The sequence below is a fragment of the Tachysurus vachellii genome, chromosome 12 (genome assembly GCF_030014155.1).
Source record: "Tachysurus vachellii isolate PV-2020 chromosome 12, HZAU_Pvac_v1, whole genome shotgun sequence".
NCBI lineage: Eukaryota > Metazoa > Chordata > Actinopteri > Siluriformes > Bagridae > Tachysurus > Tachysurus vachellii.
The window spans coordinates 7,347,706-7,367,448 of record NC_083471.1 but is presented as its reverse complement, the minus strand read 5'-3'; the positions used below and the strand labels follow the sequence as shown (position 1 = coordinate 7,367,448).

At 40.8% G+C, this 19,743-nt stretch overlaps 1 protein-coding gene across 1 annotated transcript in view; it reads right to left on the bottom strand.

The window, feature by feature from the left end:
- Positions 1–19,743, bottom strand: part of adgb (androglobin) — a 42,100-nt gene that overhangs the window by 2,636 nt on the left and 19,721 nt on the right. The window contains exons 15-28 of the mRNA XM_060883337.1: positions 19,671–19,734; positions 17,921–18,029; positions 17,674–17,806; positions 16,449–16,563; positions 15,740–15,904; positions 15,545–15,674; positions 15,328–15,450; positions 14,016–14,109; positions 13,715–13,846; positions 13,443–13,593; positions 12,095–12,276; positions 11,590–11,756; positions 10,543–10,652; positions 10,245–10,356 (exon numbers count right to left, since the gene is read on the bottom strand). Coding sequence (XP_060739320.1) covers positions 10,245–10,356; positions 10,543–10,652; positions 11,590–11,756; positions 12,095–12,276; positions 13,443–13,593; positions 13,715–13,846; positions 14,016–14,109; positions 15,328–15,450; positions 15,545–15,674; positions 15,740–15,904; positions 16,449–16,563; positions 17,674–17,806; positions 17,921–18,029; positions 19,671–19,734 — 1,787 coding nt within the window. The remainder of the gene's footprint in view (positions 1–10,244; positions 10,357–10,542; positions 10,653–11,589; positions 11,757–12,094; positions 12,277–13,442; positions 13,594–13,714; positions 13,847–14,015; positions 14,110–15,327; positions 15,451–15,544; positions 15,675–15,739; positions 15,905–16,448; positions 16,564–17,673; positions 17,807–17,920; positions 18,030–19,670; positions 19,735–19,743) is intronic.

The following is a 19,743-nucleotide window of genomic DNA, read 5'->3' as shown; positions in this document are numbered from 1 at the left end:
CGGTCGCTGCTTATAAACACTTATAAGCAATACAAAGCAACCATGTTGACAACAGAACAAATCCGAAAAAATTCAGATGTGTGTGCTGGCCTACAAAAAGCCTTCACCTGGTCAAAGATTTTCTACTTTAGATTGTTACTTCGGGGGGCACGGTGGCTTAGTGGTTAGCACGTTCGCCTCACACCTCCAGGGTTGGGGGTTCGATTCCTGCCTCCACCTTGTGTGTGTGTGGAGTTTGCATGTTCTCCCCGTGCCTCGGGGGTTTCCTCCGGGTACTCCGGTTTCCTCCCCCGGTCCAAAGACATGCATGGTAGGTTGATTGGCATCTCTGGAAAATTGTCCGTAGTGTGTGATTGCGTGAGTGAATGAGAGTGTGTGTGTGCCCTGTGATGAGTTGGCACTCCGCCCAGGGTGTATCCTGCCTTGATGCCCAATGACGCCTGAGATAGGCACAGGCTCCCCGTGACCCAAGGTAGTTCGGATAAGCGGTAGAAAATGAATGAATGATTGTTACTTCTTCATATAGTTTACTTTATAGTTCCTTCAAAAGGAAAAAAATGTTTCCTCAACAACAAATACTGAGAAATATGAAAGAATGACAAATTTAGAACCTTTAAAACCGTGACAATGAGCTTTTTCAGTCTTTGTCTCATCACCTGGAAAAAAAATCAAGCCGTTTGTCATTTCTTTACTTGATTTATCTCTGTTTTAGGTGTAGCTGAGGAGAGAGGATCAGGTATAGATAAGGGGGTGGATCAGGTGTATAAAAAAAGGGGTGGATCAGGCGTAGATATAGGAAGTGTAACAAGTGTAGGTAATTGAGTGGATCGGGTGTAGATAAAGAGGTGGATCAGGTGTAGATAAAGAGGTGGATCAGGTGTAGATAAAGAGGTGGATCAGGTGTAGATAAAGGAGTGGATTTGGTGTAGATAAAGAGGTGGATCAGGTGTAGATAAAGGAGTGGATTTGGTGTAGATACAGTGGTGGATCAGGTGTAGATAAGGAAAGTGGATCAAGGTGTAGATAAAAGGGTGGACCAGGTATAGATAAGAGGATGTATCAGGTGTAGATAAATGGTTGGATCAAATGTAAAATAAGGAGAGTGGATCAGGTGCAGATAAAAGGGTGGACCAGGTATAAATAAGAGGATGTATCAGGTATAGATAAAGGGGGTGGATCAGATGTAGATAAAGGAAATGGATCAAGTGTAGATAAGGAGATGTATCAGGTATAGGTAAGGGCGTGGATCAGGTGTAGATGAAGGGGTGGATCAGGTGTAGATAAGGGAAGTGGATCCAGTGTAGATAAGGAGAGTGGATCAGGTGTAGATGAAGGGGTGGATCAGGTGTAGATAAGGGAAGTGGATCCAGTGTAGATAAGGAGAGTGGATCAGGTGTAGATGAAGGGGTGGATCAGGTGTAGATAAGGGAAGTGGATCAAGTGTAGGTAAATTGGTGAATCAGGTGTAGATGAAGGGGTGGATCAGGTGTAGATAAGGAGAGTAGATCAGGTGTAGATAAAGGGGTGGATCAGGTGTAGATAAGGGAAGTGGATCCAGTATAGATAAGGAGAGTAGATCAGGTGTAGATGAAGGGGTGGATCAGGTGTAGATAAGGGAAGTGGATCAAGTGTAGGTAAATTGGTGAATCAGGTGTAGATGAAGGGGTGGATCAGGTGTAGATAAGGAGAGTAGATCAGGTGTAGATGAAGGGGTGGATCAGGTGTAGATAAGGGAAGTGGATCCAGTATAGATAAGGAGAGTAGATCAGGTGTAGATGAAGGGGTGGATCAGGTGTAGATAAGGGAAGTGGATCAAGTGTAGGTAAATTGGTGAATCAGATGTAGATGAAGGGGTGGATCAGGTGTAGATAAGGAGAGTAGATCAGGTGTAGATGAAGGGGTGGATCAGGTGTAGATAAGGGAAGTGGATCCAGTGTAGATAAGGAGAGTGGATCAGGTGTAGATGAAGGGGTGGATCAGGTGTAGATAAGGGAAGTGGATCAAGTGTAGGTAAATTGGTGAATCAGTTGTAGATGAAGGGGTGGATCAGGTGTAGATAAGGAGAGTAGATCAGGTGTAGATGAAGGGGTGGATCAGGTGTAGATAAGGGAAGTGGATCCAGTGTAGATAAGGAGAGTGGATCAGGTGTAGATGAAGGGGTGGATCAGGTGTAGATAAGGGAAGTGGATCAAGTGTAGATAAGGAGAGTGGATCAGGTGTAGATGAAGGGGTGGATCAGGTGTAGATAAGGGAAGTGGATCCAGTGTAGATAAGGAGAGTGGATCAGGTGTAGATGAAGGGGTGGATCAGGTGTAGATAAGGGAAGTGGATCAAGTGTAGATAAGGAGAGTGGATCAGGTGTAGATGAAGGGGTGGATCAGGTGTAGATAAGGAGAGTGGATCATGTGTAGATGAAGGGGTGGATCAGGTGTAGATAAGGAGAGTGGATCATGTGTAGATGAAGGGGTGGATCAGGTGTAGATAAGGAGAGTGGATCATGTGTAGACAGCCAGATTGGATCAGGTGAAGGTAAAGGGTTGGATCAGGTTTAGAACACTGGTTCTTCTCAGATTCAATGTGAGAATCATCTCCTTTGAGCTGAAACGTCTCAATACATTTTGTATCAAAGCTCAAAAGTGGCTGATACCAACCGGTTGGTCCCAGCAAAATTTTTGTTGAATTTGCACTTGTCCATTTTCTTCTCACCTCCTCTTTCAACAAGTGGGTGAAAAAAAGTGTGAAAAGTTACATCAGACAGTGCTACGTTTTGTAAGAACACAACCTAGCCAACGTATTAGGATTGAAGAAGCAGAGAAAATGTTAAACCTGAAACCATAAAAAAAAAAAAAAAAAAAAAAAAAAAAAAAAAAAATCTATTTTAAATCATAAGCCCGAGGGGGCACGGTGGCTTAGTGGTTAGTATATTTGCCTCACACCTCCAGGGTTGTGGGTTCGATTCCCGCCTCCGCCTTGTGTGTGTGGAGTTTGCATGTTCTCTCCGTGCCTCGGGGGTTTCCTCCGGGTACTCCGGTTTCCTCCCCCGGTCCAAAGGCATGCATGGTAGGTTGATTGGCATCTCTGGAAAATTGTCCGTAGTGTGTGATTGCGTGAGTGAATGAGAGTGTGTGTGTGTGTGTGTGCCCTGCGATGGGTTGGATGAATGAATGAATCCCAGAACTGAAATCTTTTAAGGGTCTATGGTGCCATGCTACATCACCAAAAACCATCAACTGGACCAGATGGTAATGAACTTCAGATATAATTTAAAGTCATTATTGTCTCAGTGTTAGAGTTAAAGGGAACGCCACGAAAGGTTCATTTAAGGTAATGGTTATATGACAGGGCAAAACTTTGAGTCATCATGTAAAGAGAAGATGAAAGCAAGTGAGAGAATATGACGTGTGTGTAGAGAAGAGGTGAAGTGAGGCATGAGCAGGAGCTGGATGAGCAGACTCGACTCAGATGGGTTACACCAAGCTGGGCAGATCTGTCCTCAGGCCAAGTCTCATGCGGATGTACTGATTAGTGTGTGTTTAGAGCCTATAGGGCCTATGTAATATAACAGTGCTTCTGCTTTGATAGGACACACACACGCACACGCACACACAAAGTGGGTTAATTCAATTCTTTCTCCTCCAGAAATACCTTGCATTGGCACTGGAGGCCAAGAACCAGCTTCATTTGACTTCCCATTGACCCATTTCCACAGAAACAAAATTGGAGACAAAGGCAGCAAGATGTCCAATATATGTACTTACTGCTCTGAACACACACACACACACACACACACAAATGCAGGTATATGTGTACACAGGTTTAAACCCTCCTAATTAAGACCTTCCTTGAGACTCGAACCACCAACTAATAAAATATGTAATTCTACCTAATTTTCAGAGCTATCCAGATCTGTATAATGATTGCAGGTGTAACAGGATTTCATTAGAAAACAAAACAAACATATTTATAACATCAGTGCTAATTAAGGCTTTATGACAAAATAATATTGTAATTAAAATGATCTCAGAAACTAGAACGTTTCATTCATCTCATTACTATAGTTGTTTAACAATGACTACAATTTCTACTTATTCAAGAACGATGCGTCGTAGTTTAATCATAATGCGACATGGAAACGTCCACAAAACACCTTCCTGACAGCGGCTACGGTATAAAGAGTCATCGTTAGAGGTTCATGAGACAAAAATCCACCAAAATCTTCTGTCCTAAACACTGACTGTTCTGTCTGAAGCACTGACACTGCAGACTCCTTACCTCCTTACATAAATGTTAAATTACAGTCTTTTTACATACGACATACAGCATATAACTGTTAAACAATCTTTTTTCCTCAACACCGTCACCTCTGGCTTGTTCTTTAGGGATAAATAAAAGTTCTGAACTTATATCCAGAACTTATAGATTTCTGTCAAGCTGCTTAGTGACAGTGTGTATTGTTAAAAGTGCTATAGAAATAAAGTAGAAATCGTATCAAATTTATTTAACTTTTTGTAGGCCTTGTTAAGGTTATGTAAAGATCTATCTATCTATCTATCTATCTATCTATCTATCTATCTATCTATCTATCTATGTACCTACAGTGGTGTGAAAAAGTGTTGGCCCCCTTCCTGATTTTTTCTTTTTTTGCACGTCACACTTTAATGTTACAGATCATCAAACAAATTGAAATATTAGTCAAAGATAACACAAGTAAACATAACATGCAATTTTTAAATGAAGGTTTTATTATTAAGGGAAAACAAAATCCAAACCTACATGACCCTGTGTGAAAAAGTGTTTGCCCCCCTTGTTAAAACATAACTTAACTGTGGTTTATCACACCTGAGTTCAATTTCCCTAGCCACCCAGGCCTGATTACTGCCACACCTGTTCGCAATCAAGAAATCACTTAAATAAGACCCGAATGATGAAGTGAAGTAGACCAAAAGATCCTCGAAAGCTACACATCATGCCGAGATCCAAAGAAATTCAGGAACAAGTGAGAAAGAAAGTAATTGAGATCTATCAGTCTGGAAATGGTTTTAAAGCCATTTCTAAAGCTCCAGCGAACCACATGGAACATGGAACAGTGGTGAACCTTCCCAGGAGTGGCCGGCCGACCAAAATTACCCCAAGAGCGCGGCGGTGACCCATCCAAGATGTTACAAAAGACCCCACAACAACATCCAAAGAACTGCAGACCTCAATTGCCTCAGTTAAGGTCAGTGTTCATGACCCCACCATAAAGAAAGAGACTGGGCAAAAATGGCCTGCATGACAAAGTTAGAAGATGAAAACCGCTGCTGAGAAAAAAGTTTATAAAGGCTCGTCTCAGATTTGCCAGAAAACATCTTGATGATCCCCAAGACTTTTGGGAAAATACTCTGTGGACTGATGAGACAAAAGTTTAACTTTTTGGAAAGTGTGTCCCATTACGTCTGGTGTAAATGTAACGCTGCATTTCAGAAAAAGAACATCATAACAACAGTAAAATATGGTGGTGGTAGTGTGATGGTCTGGGGCTGTTTTGCTGCTACAGGACCTGGTAGACTTGCTGTGCTAAATGAAACCATGAATTCTGCTGTCTACCAAAAAATCCTGAAGGACAATGTTCGTGACCTCAAGCTGAAGCAAACTTGGGTTCTGCAGCAGGAAAATGATCCAAAACACACCAGCAAGTCCACCTCTGAATGGCTGAAGGAAAAACAAAATGAAGACTTTGGAGAGGCCTAGTCAAAGTCCTGATCTGAATCCTATTGAGATGCTGTGGCATGACCTTAAAAAGGCGGTTCATGCTCGAACACTCCAATGTGGCTGAATAACAACAATTCTGCAGAGATGAGTGGACCAAAATTCCTCCAAAGCGCTGTAACAGACTCATTGCAAGTTATTGCAAATGCTTGATTGCAGTTCTTGCTGATAAGGGTGGCCCAACCAGTTATTAGGTTTAGGGGGCAAACACACTGCCATGTAGGTTTTCCCTTAATAATAAAAACCTTCATTTAAAAACTGCATGTTGTGTTTACTTGTGTTATCTTTGACTAATATTTATATTTGTTTGATGCTCAGAAACATTAAAAAGTGTGACAAACATGCAAAAAAATAAAAAATCAGGAAAGGGGCCAACACTTTTTCACACCCATCTACTGTATCTACTCAAATAGTTTGTTTTCTACAGTGATGTTCGGTATACACACTTAGCTAATATTATAGCTAGTTAGACAATGCTAATGTTAGCTTTCTGACAAGTGTTAGCAGGCTAATACTCAAAATTATGTTACTTCATAGAACATGTGCATTAGTTTTTAAATTTCAACATCGCCGCATTGATCAGGGAGTTTGTCGCAGTGAGGCAAAGGCGAGTGAGGATCCAAGTACAGTTCAATCTTTTATTAAACCAAAGCAAGAAACAGGCAAACAGACGGGCAGGCAAAACAGGGCAGAACACTGAGCAAACAGGAAACAGGAACATAGACACAAACATCCAACAACAACCAACACCAGGGACGTGAATAAACAGAGTAGATATAACAAACAGGAACCAATCACCAAGCAGAGACAATCAGTGACTAAGACAACACACCTGAGGGAGAGATGGAGTTCAATTAGTGTCCATGGTGACAAATGAGTGGGTGGAGCAAACAATTAAAAGGCAGACAGCAGACAGAAACAGGGCAAAACACAGACAGACTCATTACAGAGTTAACCATTTTAAGTCCAGTCTCCCATTTGTGCAATCCTTCGTTCGAAACTCTAAAGAAATCCAATAATGCACCAGAAAAAAAAACCAAGAAGAATATATGCTGAGAAATGAGAACGTAGTCATCAATGTCCAGATGTGGAGTGAGTCATTAACAGTGCACAAACATGATGCTCTGGTTTACTACGTGAACAGGGGTGTGAGAGCTGATTGAGACGCAGCCCATAAACTGCATCAGGAGGGACATCAGGAGATCTGCATGCACGATGAGGAGGAACGAAAGTCCACAAAATCTACTCTAATGAGAGGTCACTCCTATGATCATCTAAAAAACCTTTCATCCCTTTCATCATCACCCCAAACATCAACACCATGCCAAGAATACACTAACTACTCCTACGCTTCCTTTTGTTTCCATTTCAATGAGCTTCTCCTTCCCCGTCTACCGCATCGCTCCAAATCATGACATGTTTGAGGCGATTATTCCTCATCCCACCTGCCGTGGGTCACCGAACAAAATCAGACCTCCGGCAGAATTTATTTGTGTTTCATTATCATGTCTGTGGTTCTCTGCTCAAAGAGACCGGCACAATATTTTCCGGTCTGATGAGAAAACAAAGAAACTGGATTTAAATCATAAAAGTCCAGATGAGACCTGATAGTTTTATCTCACATTATTGTGCTTATTTAAATGAAATGAGATTTGGTCTCATGCAGGATTCAAGATAAACAAACAAACCTGCGTTGTTATTATTAAACCTTCTTTATCTTGTGTCCTTACAAGTTTCCAGTAATCTTCAAGATCTAGGGCGAATTAACTAAAAGTCTTATTTTAAAACCAAGTTCACTGAATCTTTATACAACACAGAATCAGGGTTTTCACAATGACATTTTCAATACATTGTTTAAATGCATTGACTCAGGAATGCTTAATTCATTTAAATTTCTAGTAATGATTTGTAAAATACGCTTCTAATATAGCAGAGCTGGGATTAAAATATATTTTTCAATTGGTTCGGTTATTTTTAAATCCTGGCTCCACCCTCATCTTGTGATTGGTTGTTTACACCGGTGCCTTGTTTCCCTTCATTCATTCATTCATTCATTCATTCATTTTCTACCGCTTATCTGAACTACCTCGGGTCACGGGGAGCCTGTGCCTATCTCAGGCGTCATTGGGCATCAAGGCAGGATACACCCTGGACGGAGTGCCAACCCATCGCAGGGCACACACACACTCTCATTCACTCACGCAATCACACACTAGGGACAATTTTCCAGAGATGCCAATCAACCTACCATGCATGTCTTTTAACCAGGGGAGGAAACCGGAGTACCCAGAGGAAACCCCCGAGGCACGGGGAGAACATGCAAACTCCACACACACAAGGCGGTGGCGGAAATCGAACCCCCATCCCTGGAGGTGTGAGGCGAACGTGCTAAACACTAAGCCACCGTGTCCCCCTGTTTCCCTTCATGAGTTTACATAATAAAACTCACATGCTGTGTCCCAATTCTTCCACTTAATCTATGCACACAATGAAGAAAATCCATACATTTAAGTGTGTAGCAGAAGAAATTAGTCGCGTCCCAAATCACACTTATAAACTATTCTGCACCATTTTGTTTCAAAAAGAAGAAACAGAAGAGGAAGAAGAAGAAGAGGAAGAGGAAGAAGAGGTGCACTACAAAAACCAAGATAATTCACTTATTCTAGTGTGGAACCCTGGATACTTCATGCACTCAGTGTTCACAGCTTTGTTTACATAGAGGAAGAGGGGAAGAGCTACTGTACCAAGCGCTGACACTGGATAAGAAAAGCTTTCCAAGATGGCCGACGACACTCCATAGGATGGGACATTTTACTAAGGCCCTTTAAACTTGCCCATGATGTGTGATTATATTAATATTTTTATACATTTATAAAATTCTTCATATTCTGCTAAAGCTAGCAGTGTTGTGTTACAAGTTCTGGATGTTTTGGCAGTCGGCTGGGAAACGGTTTATACTTCATGTTAGTAAATAAAAGGTTAGTGTTTTATATTATTATAAAGAATACATACAGTAGTGTGTAGTGTGGAGTACTTTGTGATGCAGCTCATGTAAGTACTGGGACATGCAGTTGTGCTCAAAATTTTGCATACCTTTGGAAAATGTGCAAGGTAATATGTACGGCATAACAGAATGGCACAATCATCAGTCAAAACACAACAAAAAAGAAAATAAGGAAATAGTCCCTGTTCAAAAGTTTGTATACCTTTAGTTCTTAATATTGTGTATTGCCCCACAATACAATATACAGTCTTTTGTAATAATTGTGCATGAGGTCCATAATTCTCTCAGGTGATATAGCTGCCCATTCTTTTTTAGTGAGATGCCTCCAGTTCCTGTACATTTTTTGGATGTCTTGCAGAAACTGCACGTTTGAGATCATCCCAAAGTGGCACAATGATATTGAGGTCAGGAGACTGTAATGGCCTCCAGAAACTTTACCCTTTTCTGCGGTAGCCATTGTAGGGTCAACCTTGCCTTGTGCTTTGGATCATTGTCATGTTGGAACATGACATGAGCTTTCATGCTGTAGAATGCAAACTGTCTGCCAGTATATTTTGATAACATGCTGAATTCGTCTTGTCATCAATTTTTACTAACTTCCCTGTGCCACTGGAGCTCACGCGGACCAAACCATAAGAGATCCACCACCATGCTTTACAGTGGGGATGGTGTAGGTATCACCGTAGGCCTTGTTAACGCCTCTCCAAACATACTGTTTATGGTTGTTAAGCTTTACACTCATCACTCCAAATGACTCTGCTCCTGAAGCTGTGAGGCTTGTCTAGGTTCTGTCTGATGTTCTGAAGGCGGGCCTTTTTGTGGCATGGGTGCAGTAATGGCTTTCTCCTGGCAACTTGACCATGCAGGTCTTTAGGGTTTATCTTTATATCCCAAACAGTTTTTCTGGCTGTAGTGGGTTAATCTTACTTGGTCTACCTGACTGTGGCTTAGTATCAGCAGAACCTTTTTATCAGAGTTTGAACAGTACTGACTGGTATTTTTTAAATGTTGAGATAGCTTTTTACATCTATTTCCTGCTTTATAAAGTTCCACTACCTTATTACGCAGGTCCATTGACATTTCTTTAGTTTTCCCCATGGTACAGTGTCCTGCCAAGTCAGTGCATCACCCCATGAGCTGAGTTATTCACTGACTATTTATGTATACACACTAATTAGGTTTTAAAAAAAGAGTGATAATTAATGATTCATGTGATCACTATCCTAAAATAAGAAAAAAAATATTTTGTATTAGTCGTCAATTTTTTCATGTTTAACAATTTCTTTCAGGGTATGCAAACTTTTGAGCACAAGCGTGTAATAGCAACACGACATGTAACAGAAGAGAACTTTGTTGCCCAGTGTCACCATAAACAAGTCCTCGTTGCATTTCCGCATTTTTGATGCACTAATGTGTCTCTCAGCTACTAACACCTTTGTCTGATTGGTTTAACAGAAGTGTGATCGTGATTGGCTGTTGTGCTCGTGCTCACCTCGCAGCTCGTTGCTCTCCTTATCTCTTAGAGTTTGGATGAAGCCTGACAGTGAGTCATCCAAAGGCCAGCTGTTGTAAAGCACCTCTGCTTGAAGAATGTATTTATGATGCTGACACACACACACACACACACACACACACACAGAGAGAGACAAAAATACAACCATATATGTGCTGTCACCAAAAAGCAAAAAGATCCCCAAGACATTATACTCCTTCCCTCTGACACACACACACACACACACACACACACACACAGACAGTGATGAATAGGATTTGTCTGTATTGATAGTTACTGTTTGGGCAGGCTGGCACTCAGAGGCTCCTCTGCCTTCATTGTGATCCCCTCCAGGGCTGTCCTGAGACTGACTCTCCCCCGCCTTCTCTACGGCACTGCCTGAGGAACCTGGTGCACATTCACACATGTACACACACACACACACACACACACACACACACACACACACAGATACAGATGGATAAACACTCTATAAATACACAGGAACTGCCAGTGTCAGGCTGTAGCTAAGAAACTAAGAGAGTGGTTGTCAGTTTGGGTAAGATGTCAACTGAGGAGATGTAAAGTTTTGAAAAGAATAACAACCAATAGAATGAGGAGGGCTGGAACACAAGCTGTCGATCATTTATTTACTTATTAAATTCATGGGTTTTTATGGGTCACTAAGTCTTTACCCTTTAAAACCGGGGGTATGAAAGAAACACAGACACACACCCCTAGACACACACACACAGCATTGTCTATGGATGCTTCATTTACATTGACACTGATGTCACACTTAAAATAGTGTTTTGTACACTATATAGCTATAGGTGTGTGCACCCCTGACCATCACAGCTATGTGGTTCTTCCTCAAAATGTTAACACGCAATTGTATAGAAAGTCTCTGTACGCAGTAGCATAACATTTTCCCTTCACCAGGACCACAAACACTGTTCCAGCATGCTCCATGAAGACATGGTGTGAAGGTGAAGGTTGGACTGGAAGAACTCGAGTGTCCTGCACGGAGCCCTGACTCTGACTCAATCCCACTAAAGATATTTGGGATCAATATCTCAACATCAGTGTCTTATCTCACTAATGCACCGAATGAACATATAGCCTCACAGCCACGCTCCAACATCTAGTGGAAAGCCTTCCCTGAGGAGTGGAGGAAATTATTATAACAGCTAAGAGGGGAGAATAAATCTGTGAACAAGATGTAATGGTCAAACATTTGCCTCTATAGTGTATTATGAGTGAAAAAAACTTTAAAATGTGTTCTGCCACACTGTGTGTGTGTGTGTGTGTGTGTGTAATTGTACTGTATGGCCATGTAACACACCTCCACTAGCTGAAAAGCAATACACAGGGATAACAACGTGTCCTTGGCCTGTCTTGCTGGCCACCTCTTTCTCATGGTCCAGGATGCTGAGTTTAACACAGACATCTTCCTTTGAAGCCTGGAACTGCACCGTGATGTGTACGTCGCTCAAGACGTTCAGCGCATGCCTGAAAGACAGATGTCACACTATTTTATCACGAACACAAATGTAAAAATAAAGCAGTATGATTAGCACTCTTGCCTTTGTCCCTTTATGAACTGAAAATATTTTGTGTTATAATAAAGCATTGTGTTCTATCTCTCAGGGTACAGTTTGGTTCAACGGGAGGGAATTATTTTTGACAGGGTTTCCAGTGACAGGGTTTGTCCTTATTATATTGTACATTTGTGTAGAAATTGTTCAAATAAATTTGAACACATCATTAAATACAGTACGTATTGTCTCACGGGGCTTTAGCTTTCTTAACAAAAATGTACACAATTGTGTGTGTGTATGTGGTCAGACCTGCAGATGACGTTCTTCTTGCTAGGTAAGTAGTAATCTTTGAACTCTTTCACTATGAAGTTGCTGACCAGTTCTTGTCTTTCCATCTGGGCAAGTTGCTCTCGGGAACTGATCAGACGCAGGCGACACGTTCCTCCTGCTACAGTCGTTCCTTTAGTGTACGCCACACATGTGTAGCCAGCCTACAGATGATACACTACGTATTACACACAAACTGTATACTAAAAAATAGACTGGATGGTGTTTATCAGCCAGTACAGTTCAAGGGAACTAAAGCAGCTTGTGGTGGCTCGTCCCCTTAATGGGACGCTTAATGTTTGTTCTTTTATTTGTTACCCATCTATAGTAAATACACTAATGAGCCAAAGCATTATGATCACTGACAGATGGTTTGAATAACATAGATTGTGTCATAGCAGTGGTGCATATCAAGGTCTGAGATATTTCTCATAGTTAGCAAATACTCAGTTCATGTAGTAGGTTGCAGGAGAAAGTTAGAAGGGAAGAAGTGTAAAGACCTGAGGAACTCTGACAAGGGGCATCTCCTAAATGTTCAGGGTTGAAGAGGTGTTTACAGTGTTCAGTGGTGAGTACCTTCTGGTCTGAGAAGGTGCAAACTACAAACCGATGGCAGGTTGTTTATCACCCAAAGCAATAGGGACACAGTATTTTGAGCTGGACTTTGAAGCAGTGGGAGAATGTTGCCTGGTCCGATGAGTCCTGTGAACTCATCTGAACTTGACTTTCTGATGAGTCCTGTGAAACAACAGGTGAGTGTGTGACGAATCTCTGGGGAAACGAGGTTTAAGACAATAGGGACAAAAGCTTCAGAACTGGACCTTGAAGCAGTGGCAGAAGGTTGCCTGGTCCGATGAGCCCCATGGACAACCAAGTGGGTGTGCACCAGATCTCTGGGGACACAAGCTTTTGATCTTAACTTTGGAGGAAGGTTGTCTGGTCTGATAAGTCCTGTGGACAACCAGGTGAGTGTGTGACGAATCTCTGGGGAAACAAGGCTTAAGACAATGGGGACACAAGCTTCAGAACTGCACCTTGAAGAAGTGGCAGAAAGTTGCTGGTCTGATGAGTTCCATGGACAACCAAGTATGTGTATGCAATTGGCCTTTTTCAGCAAATTAATGCTGTTCAAAAAAATTTAAGAGCTCAAGGTGTTGTCATGGCCCAGAATTCATTCTGTTCAAGCATCTGTCGGATGTCCGATCTGCAGCAGCTCCACTATGATGGCAGATCCAGTGCACCTCCAGAGATCTCCGCAGCTTACAGCAGTTTTAGTGTCATATCAATAAAACCACATACACATACACACACATAAACACAGTAAACACACCTTATTTGAAGTGTACGTAAACGGCATTACACCGTTGAAGAATGTCGGTACTTCCTCCCCAGTGTTGTTGTTGACGACATGAAGGTGACATGGAAACGATGAGTAGATCTTAGGCACAAGTAATATGGCTTTTGGAACATGGAACACCTCCCTGTACACAGACAAACACATGAGAAACCTTAATAACAGCACACATTTTTAAACTATGGTAACAATGATATCGGCTTTTCAGATTTAAGTCAATGTTGAAATCTTTTCTTGTGCAATTTGACCTAAATAGCAGGACCCAGGGACTGGTGGTCTCTTGGACAGGGACAGAGTATTCAGTGAAGGTAATTTTCGTCCACTCATCCCCACCACACGGATACGAGTCCAATAGGTGCTCGTTGTCCATGATCATGAACCTTCCAAGAGAACACACACACACACACACATCTAACTATGCAATGCTTTTTGCATCAGCTACCATCTGTATAAATTTAACTGCACCAAAGCAAAACATTGCTAAAACAGTACACTGAGATGTAGTCACATTAGAAACAACACCAGCAGATGGTAAAATATGTAATTTACCTCAGTAAAAACACAGCATGCCGCTCCATGTCCGATTCCACAGAATCCCACATCTCTAACAGAGTCTTGGCAACTTTCTGATTCTCCTCAGAACCTGAACAACACCCCATCCCACCACCACCACAAATAAATCATCATGCTGTTTGTTAAAAGATATATTATTTTTAAACATGCTACAGATGTAAGAGAAAAGTGAAGAATATTTATGAAAGCTCAGACATTTTCAGAGCTTGGGTTACTGGGGTCTATGTGGAGTTTCTTCTCTTTTCCACATGAGGTTCCTCTGTGTTCTTCAGTTTCCTTCCACCACCCCAAAACATTTAGATAGGTAGCCTTGCTGTGTAAAAGTGTTCATAAGCAACTTGCACACAGTTTGCAGAGTTTGATTCACAAGCCAGACCAGGAGGAAGCGGTTAGTGAAGGTGCATGCATTAAAGGTGGGGTCTCCGTTGTTTGAAAGCCAATGTTGACATTTGAAATCACCAAAACAAACTTTCTTTCTTTGTTTTTATCCTCCATGTCAATGTTAAAACCGCTTTCTGCTAATGTCACACATGCGCTCTGAACACTCTCTCCACCCATAATGACAAGACACGCCCCTTTCTGCTCATTGGCTACACGTTAGTTTTGTTTTTGTTTTGTTTGGTGGCCCAACGCAGTTTTCTGAAGCATTTCTCAAACAACGGAGACCCCACCTTTAATGTTTGTCCATATCTGAGCAAATCAGCTGCAGTGATTTAAAAGTGTGCTTTATTTCAGTCCTGAGCCAAGAATGAATATTTTAAAAGGAATATTAAATAGTCTGGATTTTGTGTAATATACTTGAGTTTGGATAATAACACTGGTCTGTCCATATAGATTAATTCTCTCTCTCTCTCTCTCTCTCTCTCTCTCTCTCTCTCTCTCTCTCTCTCAAATTTGCTCCTATTTTTAAGCAGTTTCCATGATCTGTCCAGTATCTGTTTTGATTCTTTGACATCCATCAGCGTGTCAGCGAGAGGAGGAACGAATGCTTGAAGGGATAGATCCAGATAGATGAAAAGAAGAAAACGCAGAAAGAGACGAGTGTTGTTCTCCGGGCTGTCGTTCTTACTTAGAATGATTGGCAGCTTAACTGATAAGTGTGAGCTGGACAGCTTGAGTGCATGTGTGTCTATATATGTGTACACATACACACACACACAAATCAAGATGATGCTCTGATCATATTATCCATTAACCTCAGGGTTAGTCAGAGTTACTTGTGATATTTCTTTATCTAGGTTTTTGTGATGTTTCAACAGTTCAGTAATAATAAGCAGGGTTATGGTACCTGGTCTTGCAGCATTGAGAAGTTCTCTCACCAGATAGCCCTTCCAGCCAGCCTGCAAAACTGTTGCTGCATGTTTTTCTTGTTCTGTGGCCTGCCTACCATTCCAGCCCTCTGGAACACCATCTGAAACACACAGGACACAAAAACATCAATAATCACAGCATACATGTTCTACAGAGATGTTCCTGATTTGATAAACCCAGAATAACACACACACCGGTGTCCTTTGTGTCGCCGGAGTGAGGTGTGGCCTCTCTTGTCAGGCTCCGCAATGCAAACTGCTCCTCAGACGTCAGCTTTCTTTCCAGTACATGGCAAAACATGTGGTACACCGCATGACTGAAGTCCTGTTGAGCACAACAAACTGTGACTTGTGACAAGACGCATTTGTATGTGTGTGTGAGACACCAACCTTCCAGTGCTCTCTGACTGCTAGCTTGCTGAGGGACGGCAGGCACAGAGCCTCCTCCAGCGCCCTGGTGGCTGATGGGAGTTCCTCTGCGTTAGTGAAGGATCGGACCATTTCACCAAGAGCTCTGAGGATTGACAGAGCCTGCTCACAGAACCTCAGACTCTCCTGAAGAAAGACAGTGAGCAGGTGAAAGAGACGGTCCATGAATCGTCTGAAACGTAGGAGCGTTGTCCTACACATCACAATAAACACCAACCTGAACTTGAACCTCTCTGAACACCTGAACTGAGCATTACTGAGATTACTGACATCAGATTAGATGAAGATGAGAATGTTATACTCGGTGACTTAGTATATCATGGTGTGATGTCCATGTGTTGAAATATTTAAAGTTGCTTTTCTTTTTTCCAAAAGGTACAAAAATTCATTTACTGAAAGATTGACAGTTTTATTTACATTTGATTCTTTTCCTTAAAGTTGACTCTTTTAAAGTTAGAAAGTTCTTTAAAGTTGACTTTTTTTTTTTCAGAATGAACTGTTTTGACTTTTTATTTTTTTTTAAAGTTAACTGATTTAAAATGAATTCTTTTTTTGGAAAGTTGGCTTTCTTTAAAATTGACTCTTTCTTTTGAATTGACTCTTTTGTCAGTCAAAATTGAGTTAAGTGGTGTATAGAATATGAAGCTTTAACAGTCCTCCAGCTGGATACCTTTTCTAGGTGTGGCATCACTGCCTCTTCTTCTCCGAATACGAACTCTGTCTTGCTGTAGAGCTGCACGTGGAAACCGAACTGCACCCACACGTTAAAGCGGAGAACATGACGCCTGAAAAGTAATAGTCCATTAGCGCAAGCTTGAAAAAGGCCTACTTACACAGCATAAAAACATTCTCCATTCTGTGAAAATGTCATCTGAGGAATAAGTTAATCCCTGATTCCTGTAAAGTTTTCATTCGGCACACATAATATTTGAAACGATACGCTGAATCAGAGATATTGTGACTGTAGAGGTTCATGCATCACATTAATGACAATAAATTCAAACCTTATTCCAATCGTCTCTTTCCATAGTCTGATAAATTTGCATTATGCTAGCATTCTGACCTCTGAATGTAGGCCCCCTACTTTTAGGCTACTATGGAGCTAGAAATAGCAGACTGGTTCATCTCTTTCCCTCTCTAGGGTTTCCTCAGAGAGCTTCATTATCAGAAACAGAACATACAGAGTGTACAGGCAACGTTCACATTCACACGGTTTCTTAATTCTAGTCTTAAGATGTTTCAGAAACTGTATAACAGAAAAAAATAACAGCTGGTGGAAGTCCAAAACGCTTGTTGGAAACCGTTAAACAACACACCGATCTAATACTGATTAGCTAAAACCAAACTTATAGACACGATGCTGATATAAATGGTGTCGTTACATTAGACTAAGAAATATATTTTGCACAAAATACTTGCCAGTGATGTGGCGGCAACTTAATTTAACCTAAATTAGCTTCAGCAGTGCGCTATGTGTTGAATGCAGCAGTTTCTCTGAAGACGACACGGAGGAATCTATTGCAAAGGATTCGAGGAATGTTTCTTGGTAAACAGAAAAAGCTTAAAGTCTGTATCACAACAGACCAACGCTGGTGCTGAATCAAACTGGCTTGTAGCTCTTAGTTATTCGGTTGCAGTTATTCTAAGGAAACATCCGATTGCTAACTACTTGCTATCATAGTAACCGGTTAGTTACTGGGGTTTTAGTAGCAGGAAAGTTTTAACTGTCTTCACTATTGTGTGGAAAACATTGTATTTTTAGTCTTTTTTTTAATAGTGTTTTGAATGTTGCCTAGCAACAATATTTCTAAGCATCTTTCACGAAAGAGCCTAGTGCATGCACAAGAAGTTAGTCATACATCGACCTCTGCGTTTAAGGTTATGAGTTGCCTTACCCTGGTGGAAGGGAAAGAACAGCTGCTTTGCAGGACGAGGTGTTGATGATCAGAAGGGGAAACTGAAACTGGACGCTCTTCCAGGAATAAGGTTCAACACCCAGGTGACCAGGTCTGGGGAGAATGTCCTTTTCTACAGAGAAGTCATATAATATACATGTACAATATACAATATCCTCACCTTTAGTACAAAACATAGACAGTATTGGTGTGTGTGCGTGTGTGTGCGCGTGTGCGTGTGTTTTACCCTCGTGAATGCTATCTCCCCAACGCATCAGTGTTGAGAAACAGATAAGAATCTCTGTAGGCAGGAGGCTATCTACAGACAGGAAGTAGTGGTCCTTCTCAGCTTGTGCCTTAGAGAGTGAGAAAGGAATAGAGTGATTAAGGGAAACATAGACAGAAAAATGCTGTGGAAATGTGTGGAGTCCAGTGGAAGCAAATATACAGGTGTTAAAGCCATACAGGTACATGCTGTGAGCTAAATGTGTCTATGTCTATGGATGGATGAAATAATCAATCAATCAATCAATCAATAATTAGACCAACTAAACAGATATGTCCTTCTTCTACTCTTCACTTAGCACTATTTTGTTTTAGTTTATGGCTTAAACATGTATTTACTCAAAGGATCGCTAACTAGCTAGCTAAATTAGTTAACTAATCTCTGAAAATATCCGATGGCTCTGTCGAGATGAGCGTCGGCTAACTCAGTGTTAAATTCAGCTCTGTTAATTGCTGTGTAGATTTAAGAGCTAAAAGATAAAAGATTTTAGAGCTTTGTGTTTAAAAAAAATTGCTAGCTAGCTGAGGTTATCCAACATTCGAACGAAAGTCATGGAAGTAGCTCATGTAAGGCACCAACTGAAAATATACAGATAAACAGCCGCCGATGCTTACACTCGACATACACGTCGTTGTTATTCATTTATTTATTTAATTACATTTATGTACATAGACTTCACTTAGACTTAGTCGCAGTAACCCAAGCTGGAGAATAACAGTATCTGAAACTGTCATGTCATAGCATTTTGTTTTGATATGATACTAATACCTACTACTTAATTAATACTTTATTTAGCATAAAAATTTCTAACTAGGAATCTTATCTTCAGAGTGATTCAGGAGCAATCTTAGAGCAACTCTGAGTAAGGAAAATACAACAACGTTTATCTTAGAGAGGAGGCGGGGCTTAACACGGTTACTAGGTATGACACATTATTTTAAAGACTGTGATTCGTTGTAAATAAAAAAAGAGTGCTTTTAAAATATGGTCTATTATAAGCCTTTACTTAGTCTCTATGTTATGATATTTGAGACAATATATCGTGTAAGGATTACGTTTGTGACAGATCATATTAGAGCTGCTTTGACATCTGTATGTTACTAATGTAATAAATGTAATGTAAATGTAAATGTAAACATCTCCGACACAGAGCAGAAATGTCATAGAGACAAATGATAACATTTCTGCTGCTATGGCATTTCAGCTCTGTTTTAGAGATGTTAGCGTAGCTCTAAATGCCATAGCGGCAGAAGATATATATATATATATATATATGTAATTTCTGCGCTGTGTCAGAGATGTTTCCTTGAATATGATTGGTCACAAAAATAAATCCCCACACGATATAATCTGTACCATCTTATTAACTCGCTATCATTATTTAATATTGTACATTTCTTCTCCCTCTTCACCTTTTGGCCATTTTCTCCTCTGGTAAATAAACTCTAAAAGTCCTCCTCCCTACTCCTAAGACTTTTTGACCTTAAGAGCTCTTTTAAGGGTTAAGATGCTTTATGAATACATTTTATCTTTGCTTTTTTATTTTGTTTTGTATTTATTTTATCTTTGCTTATTTAATTTATGGGGAAACACCCACATTTCTAAGGATTTTCCTTCTAAAAATTTCGTCACTAGGAGAAACTCTTTACACTAAGAATCCTTTAGGAATATGAGCCCAGATCCTTTAGTGAAAGTATAAATAACCCTTTACCTTAAATTCTGACTTCTGAAACTGGAATGGGAAACTGCTTTCCTTGTGAAAAACCAGCAACGTCCTTTAAAAA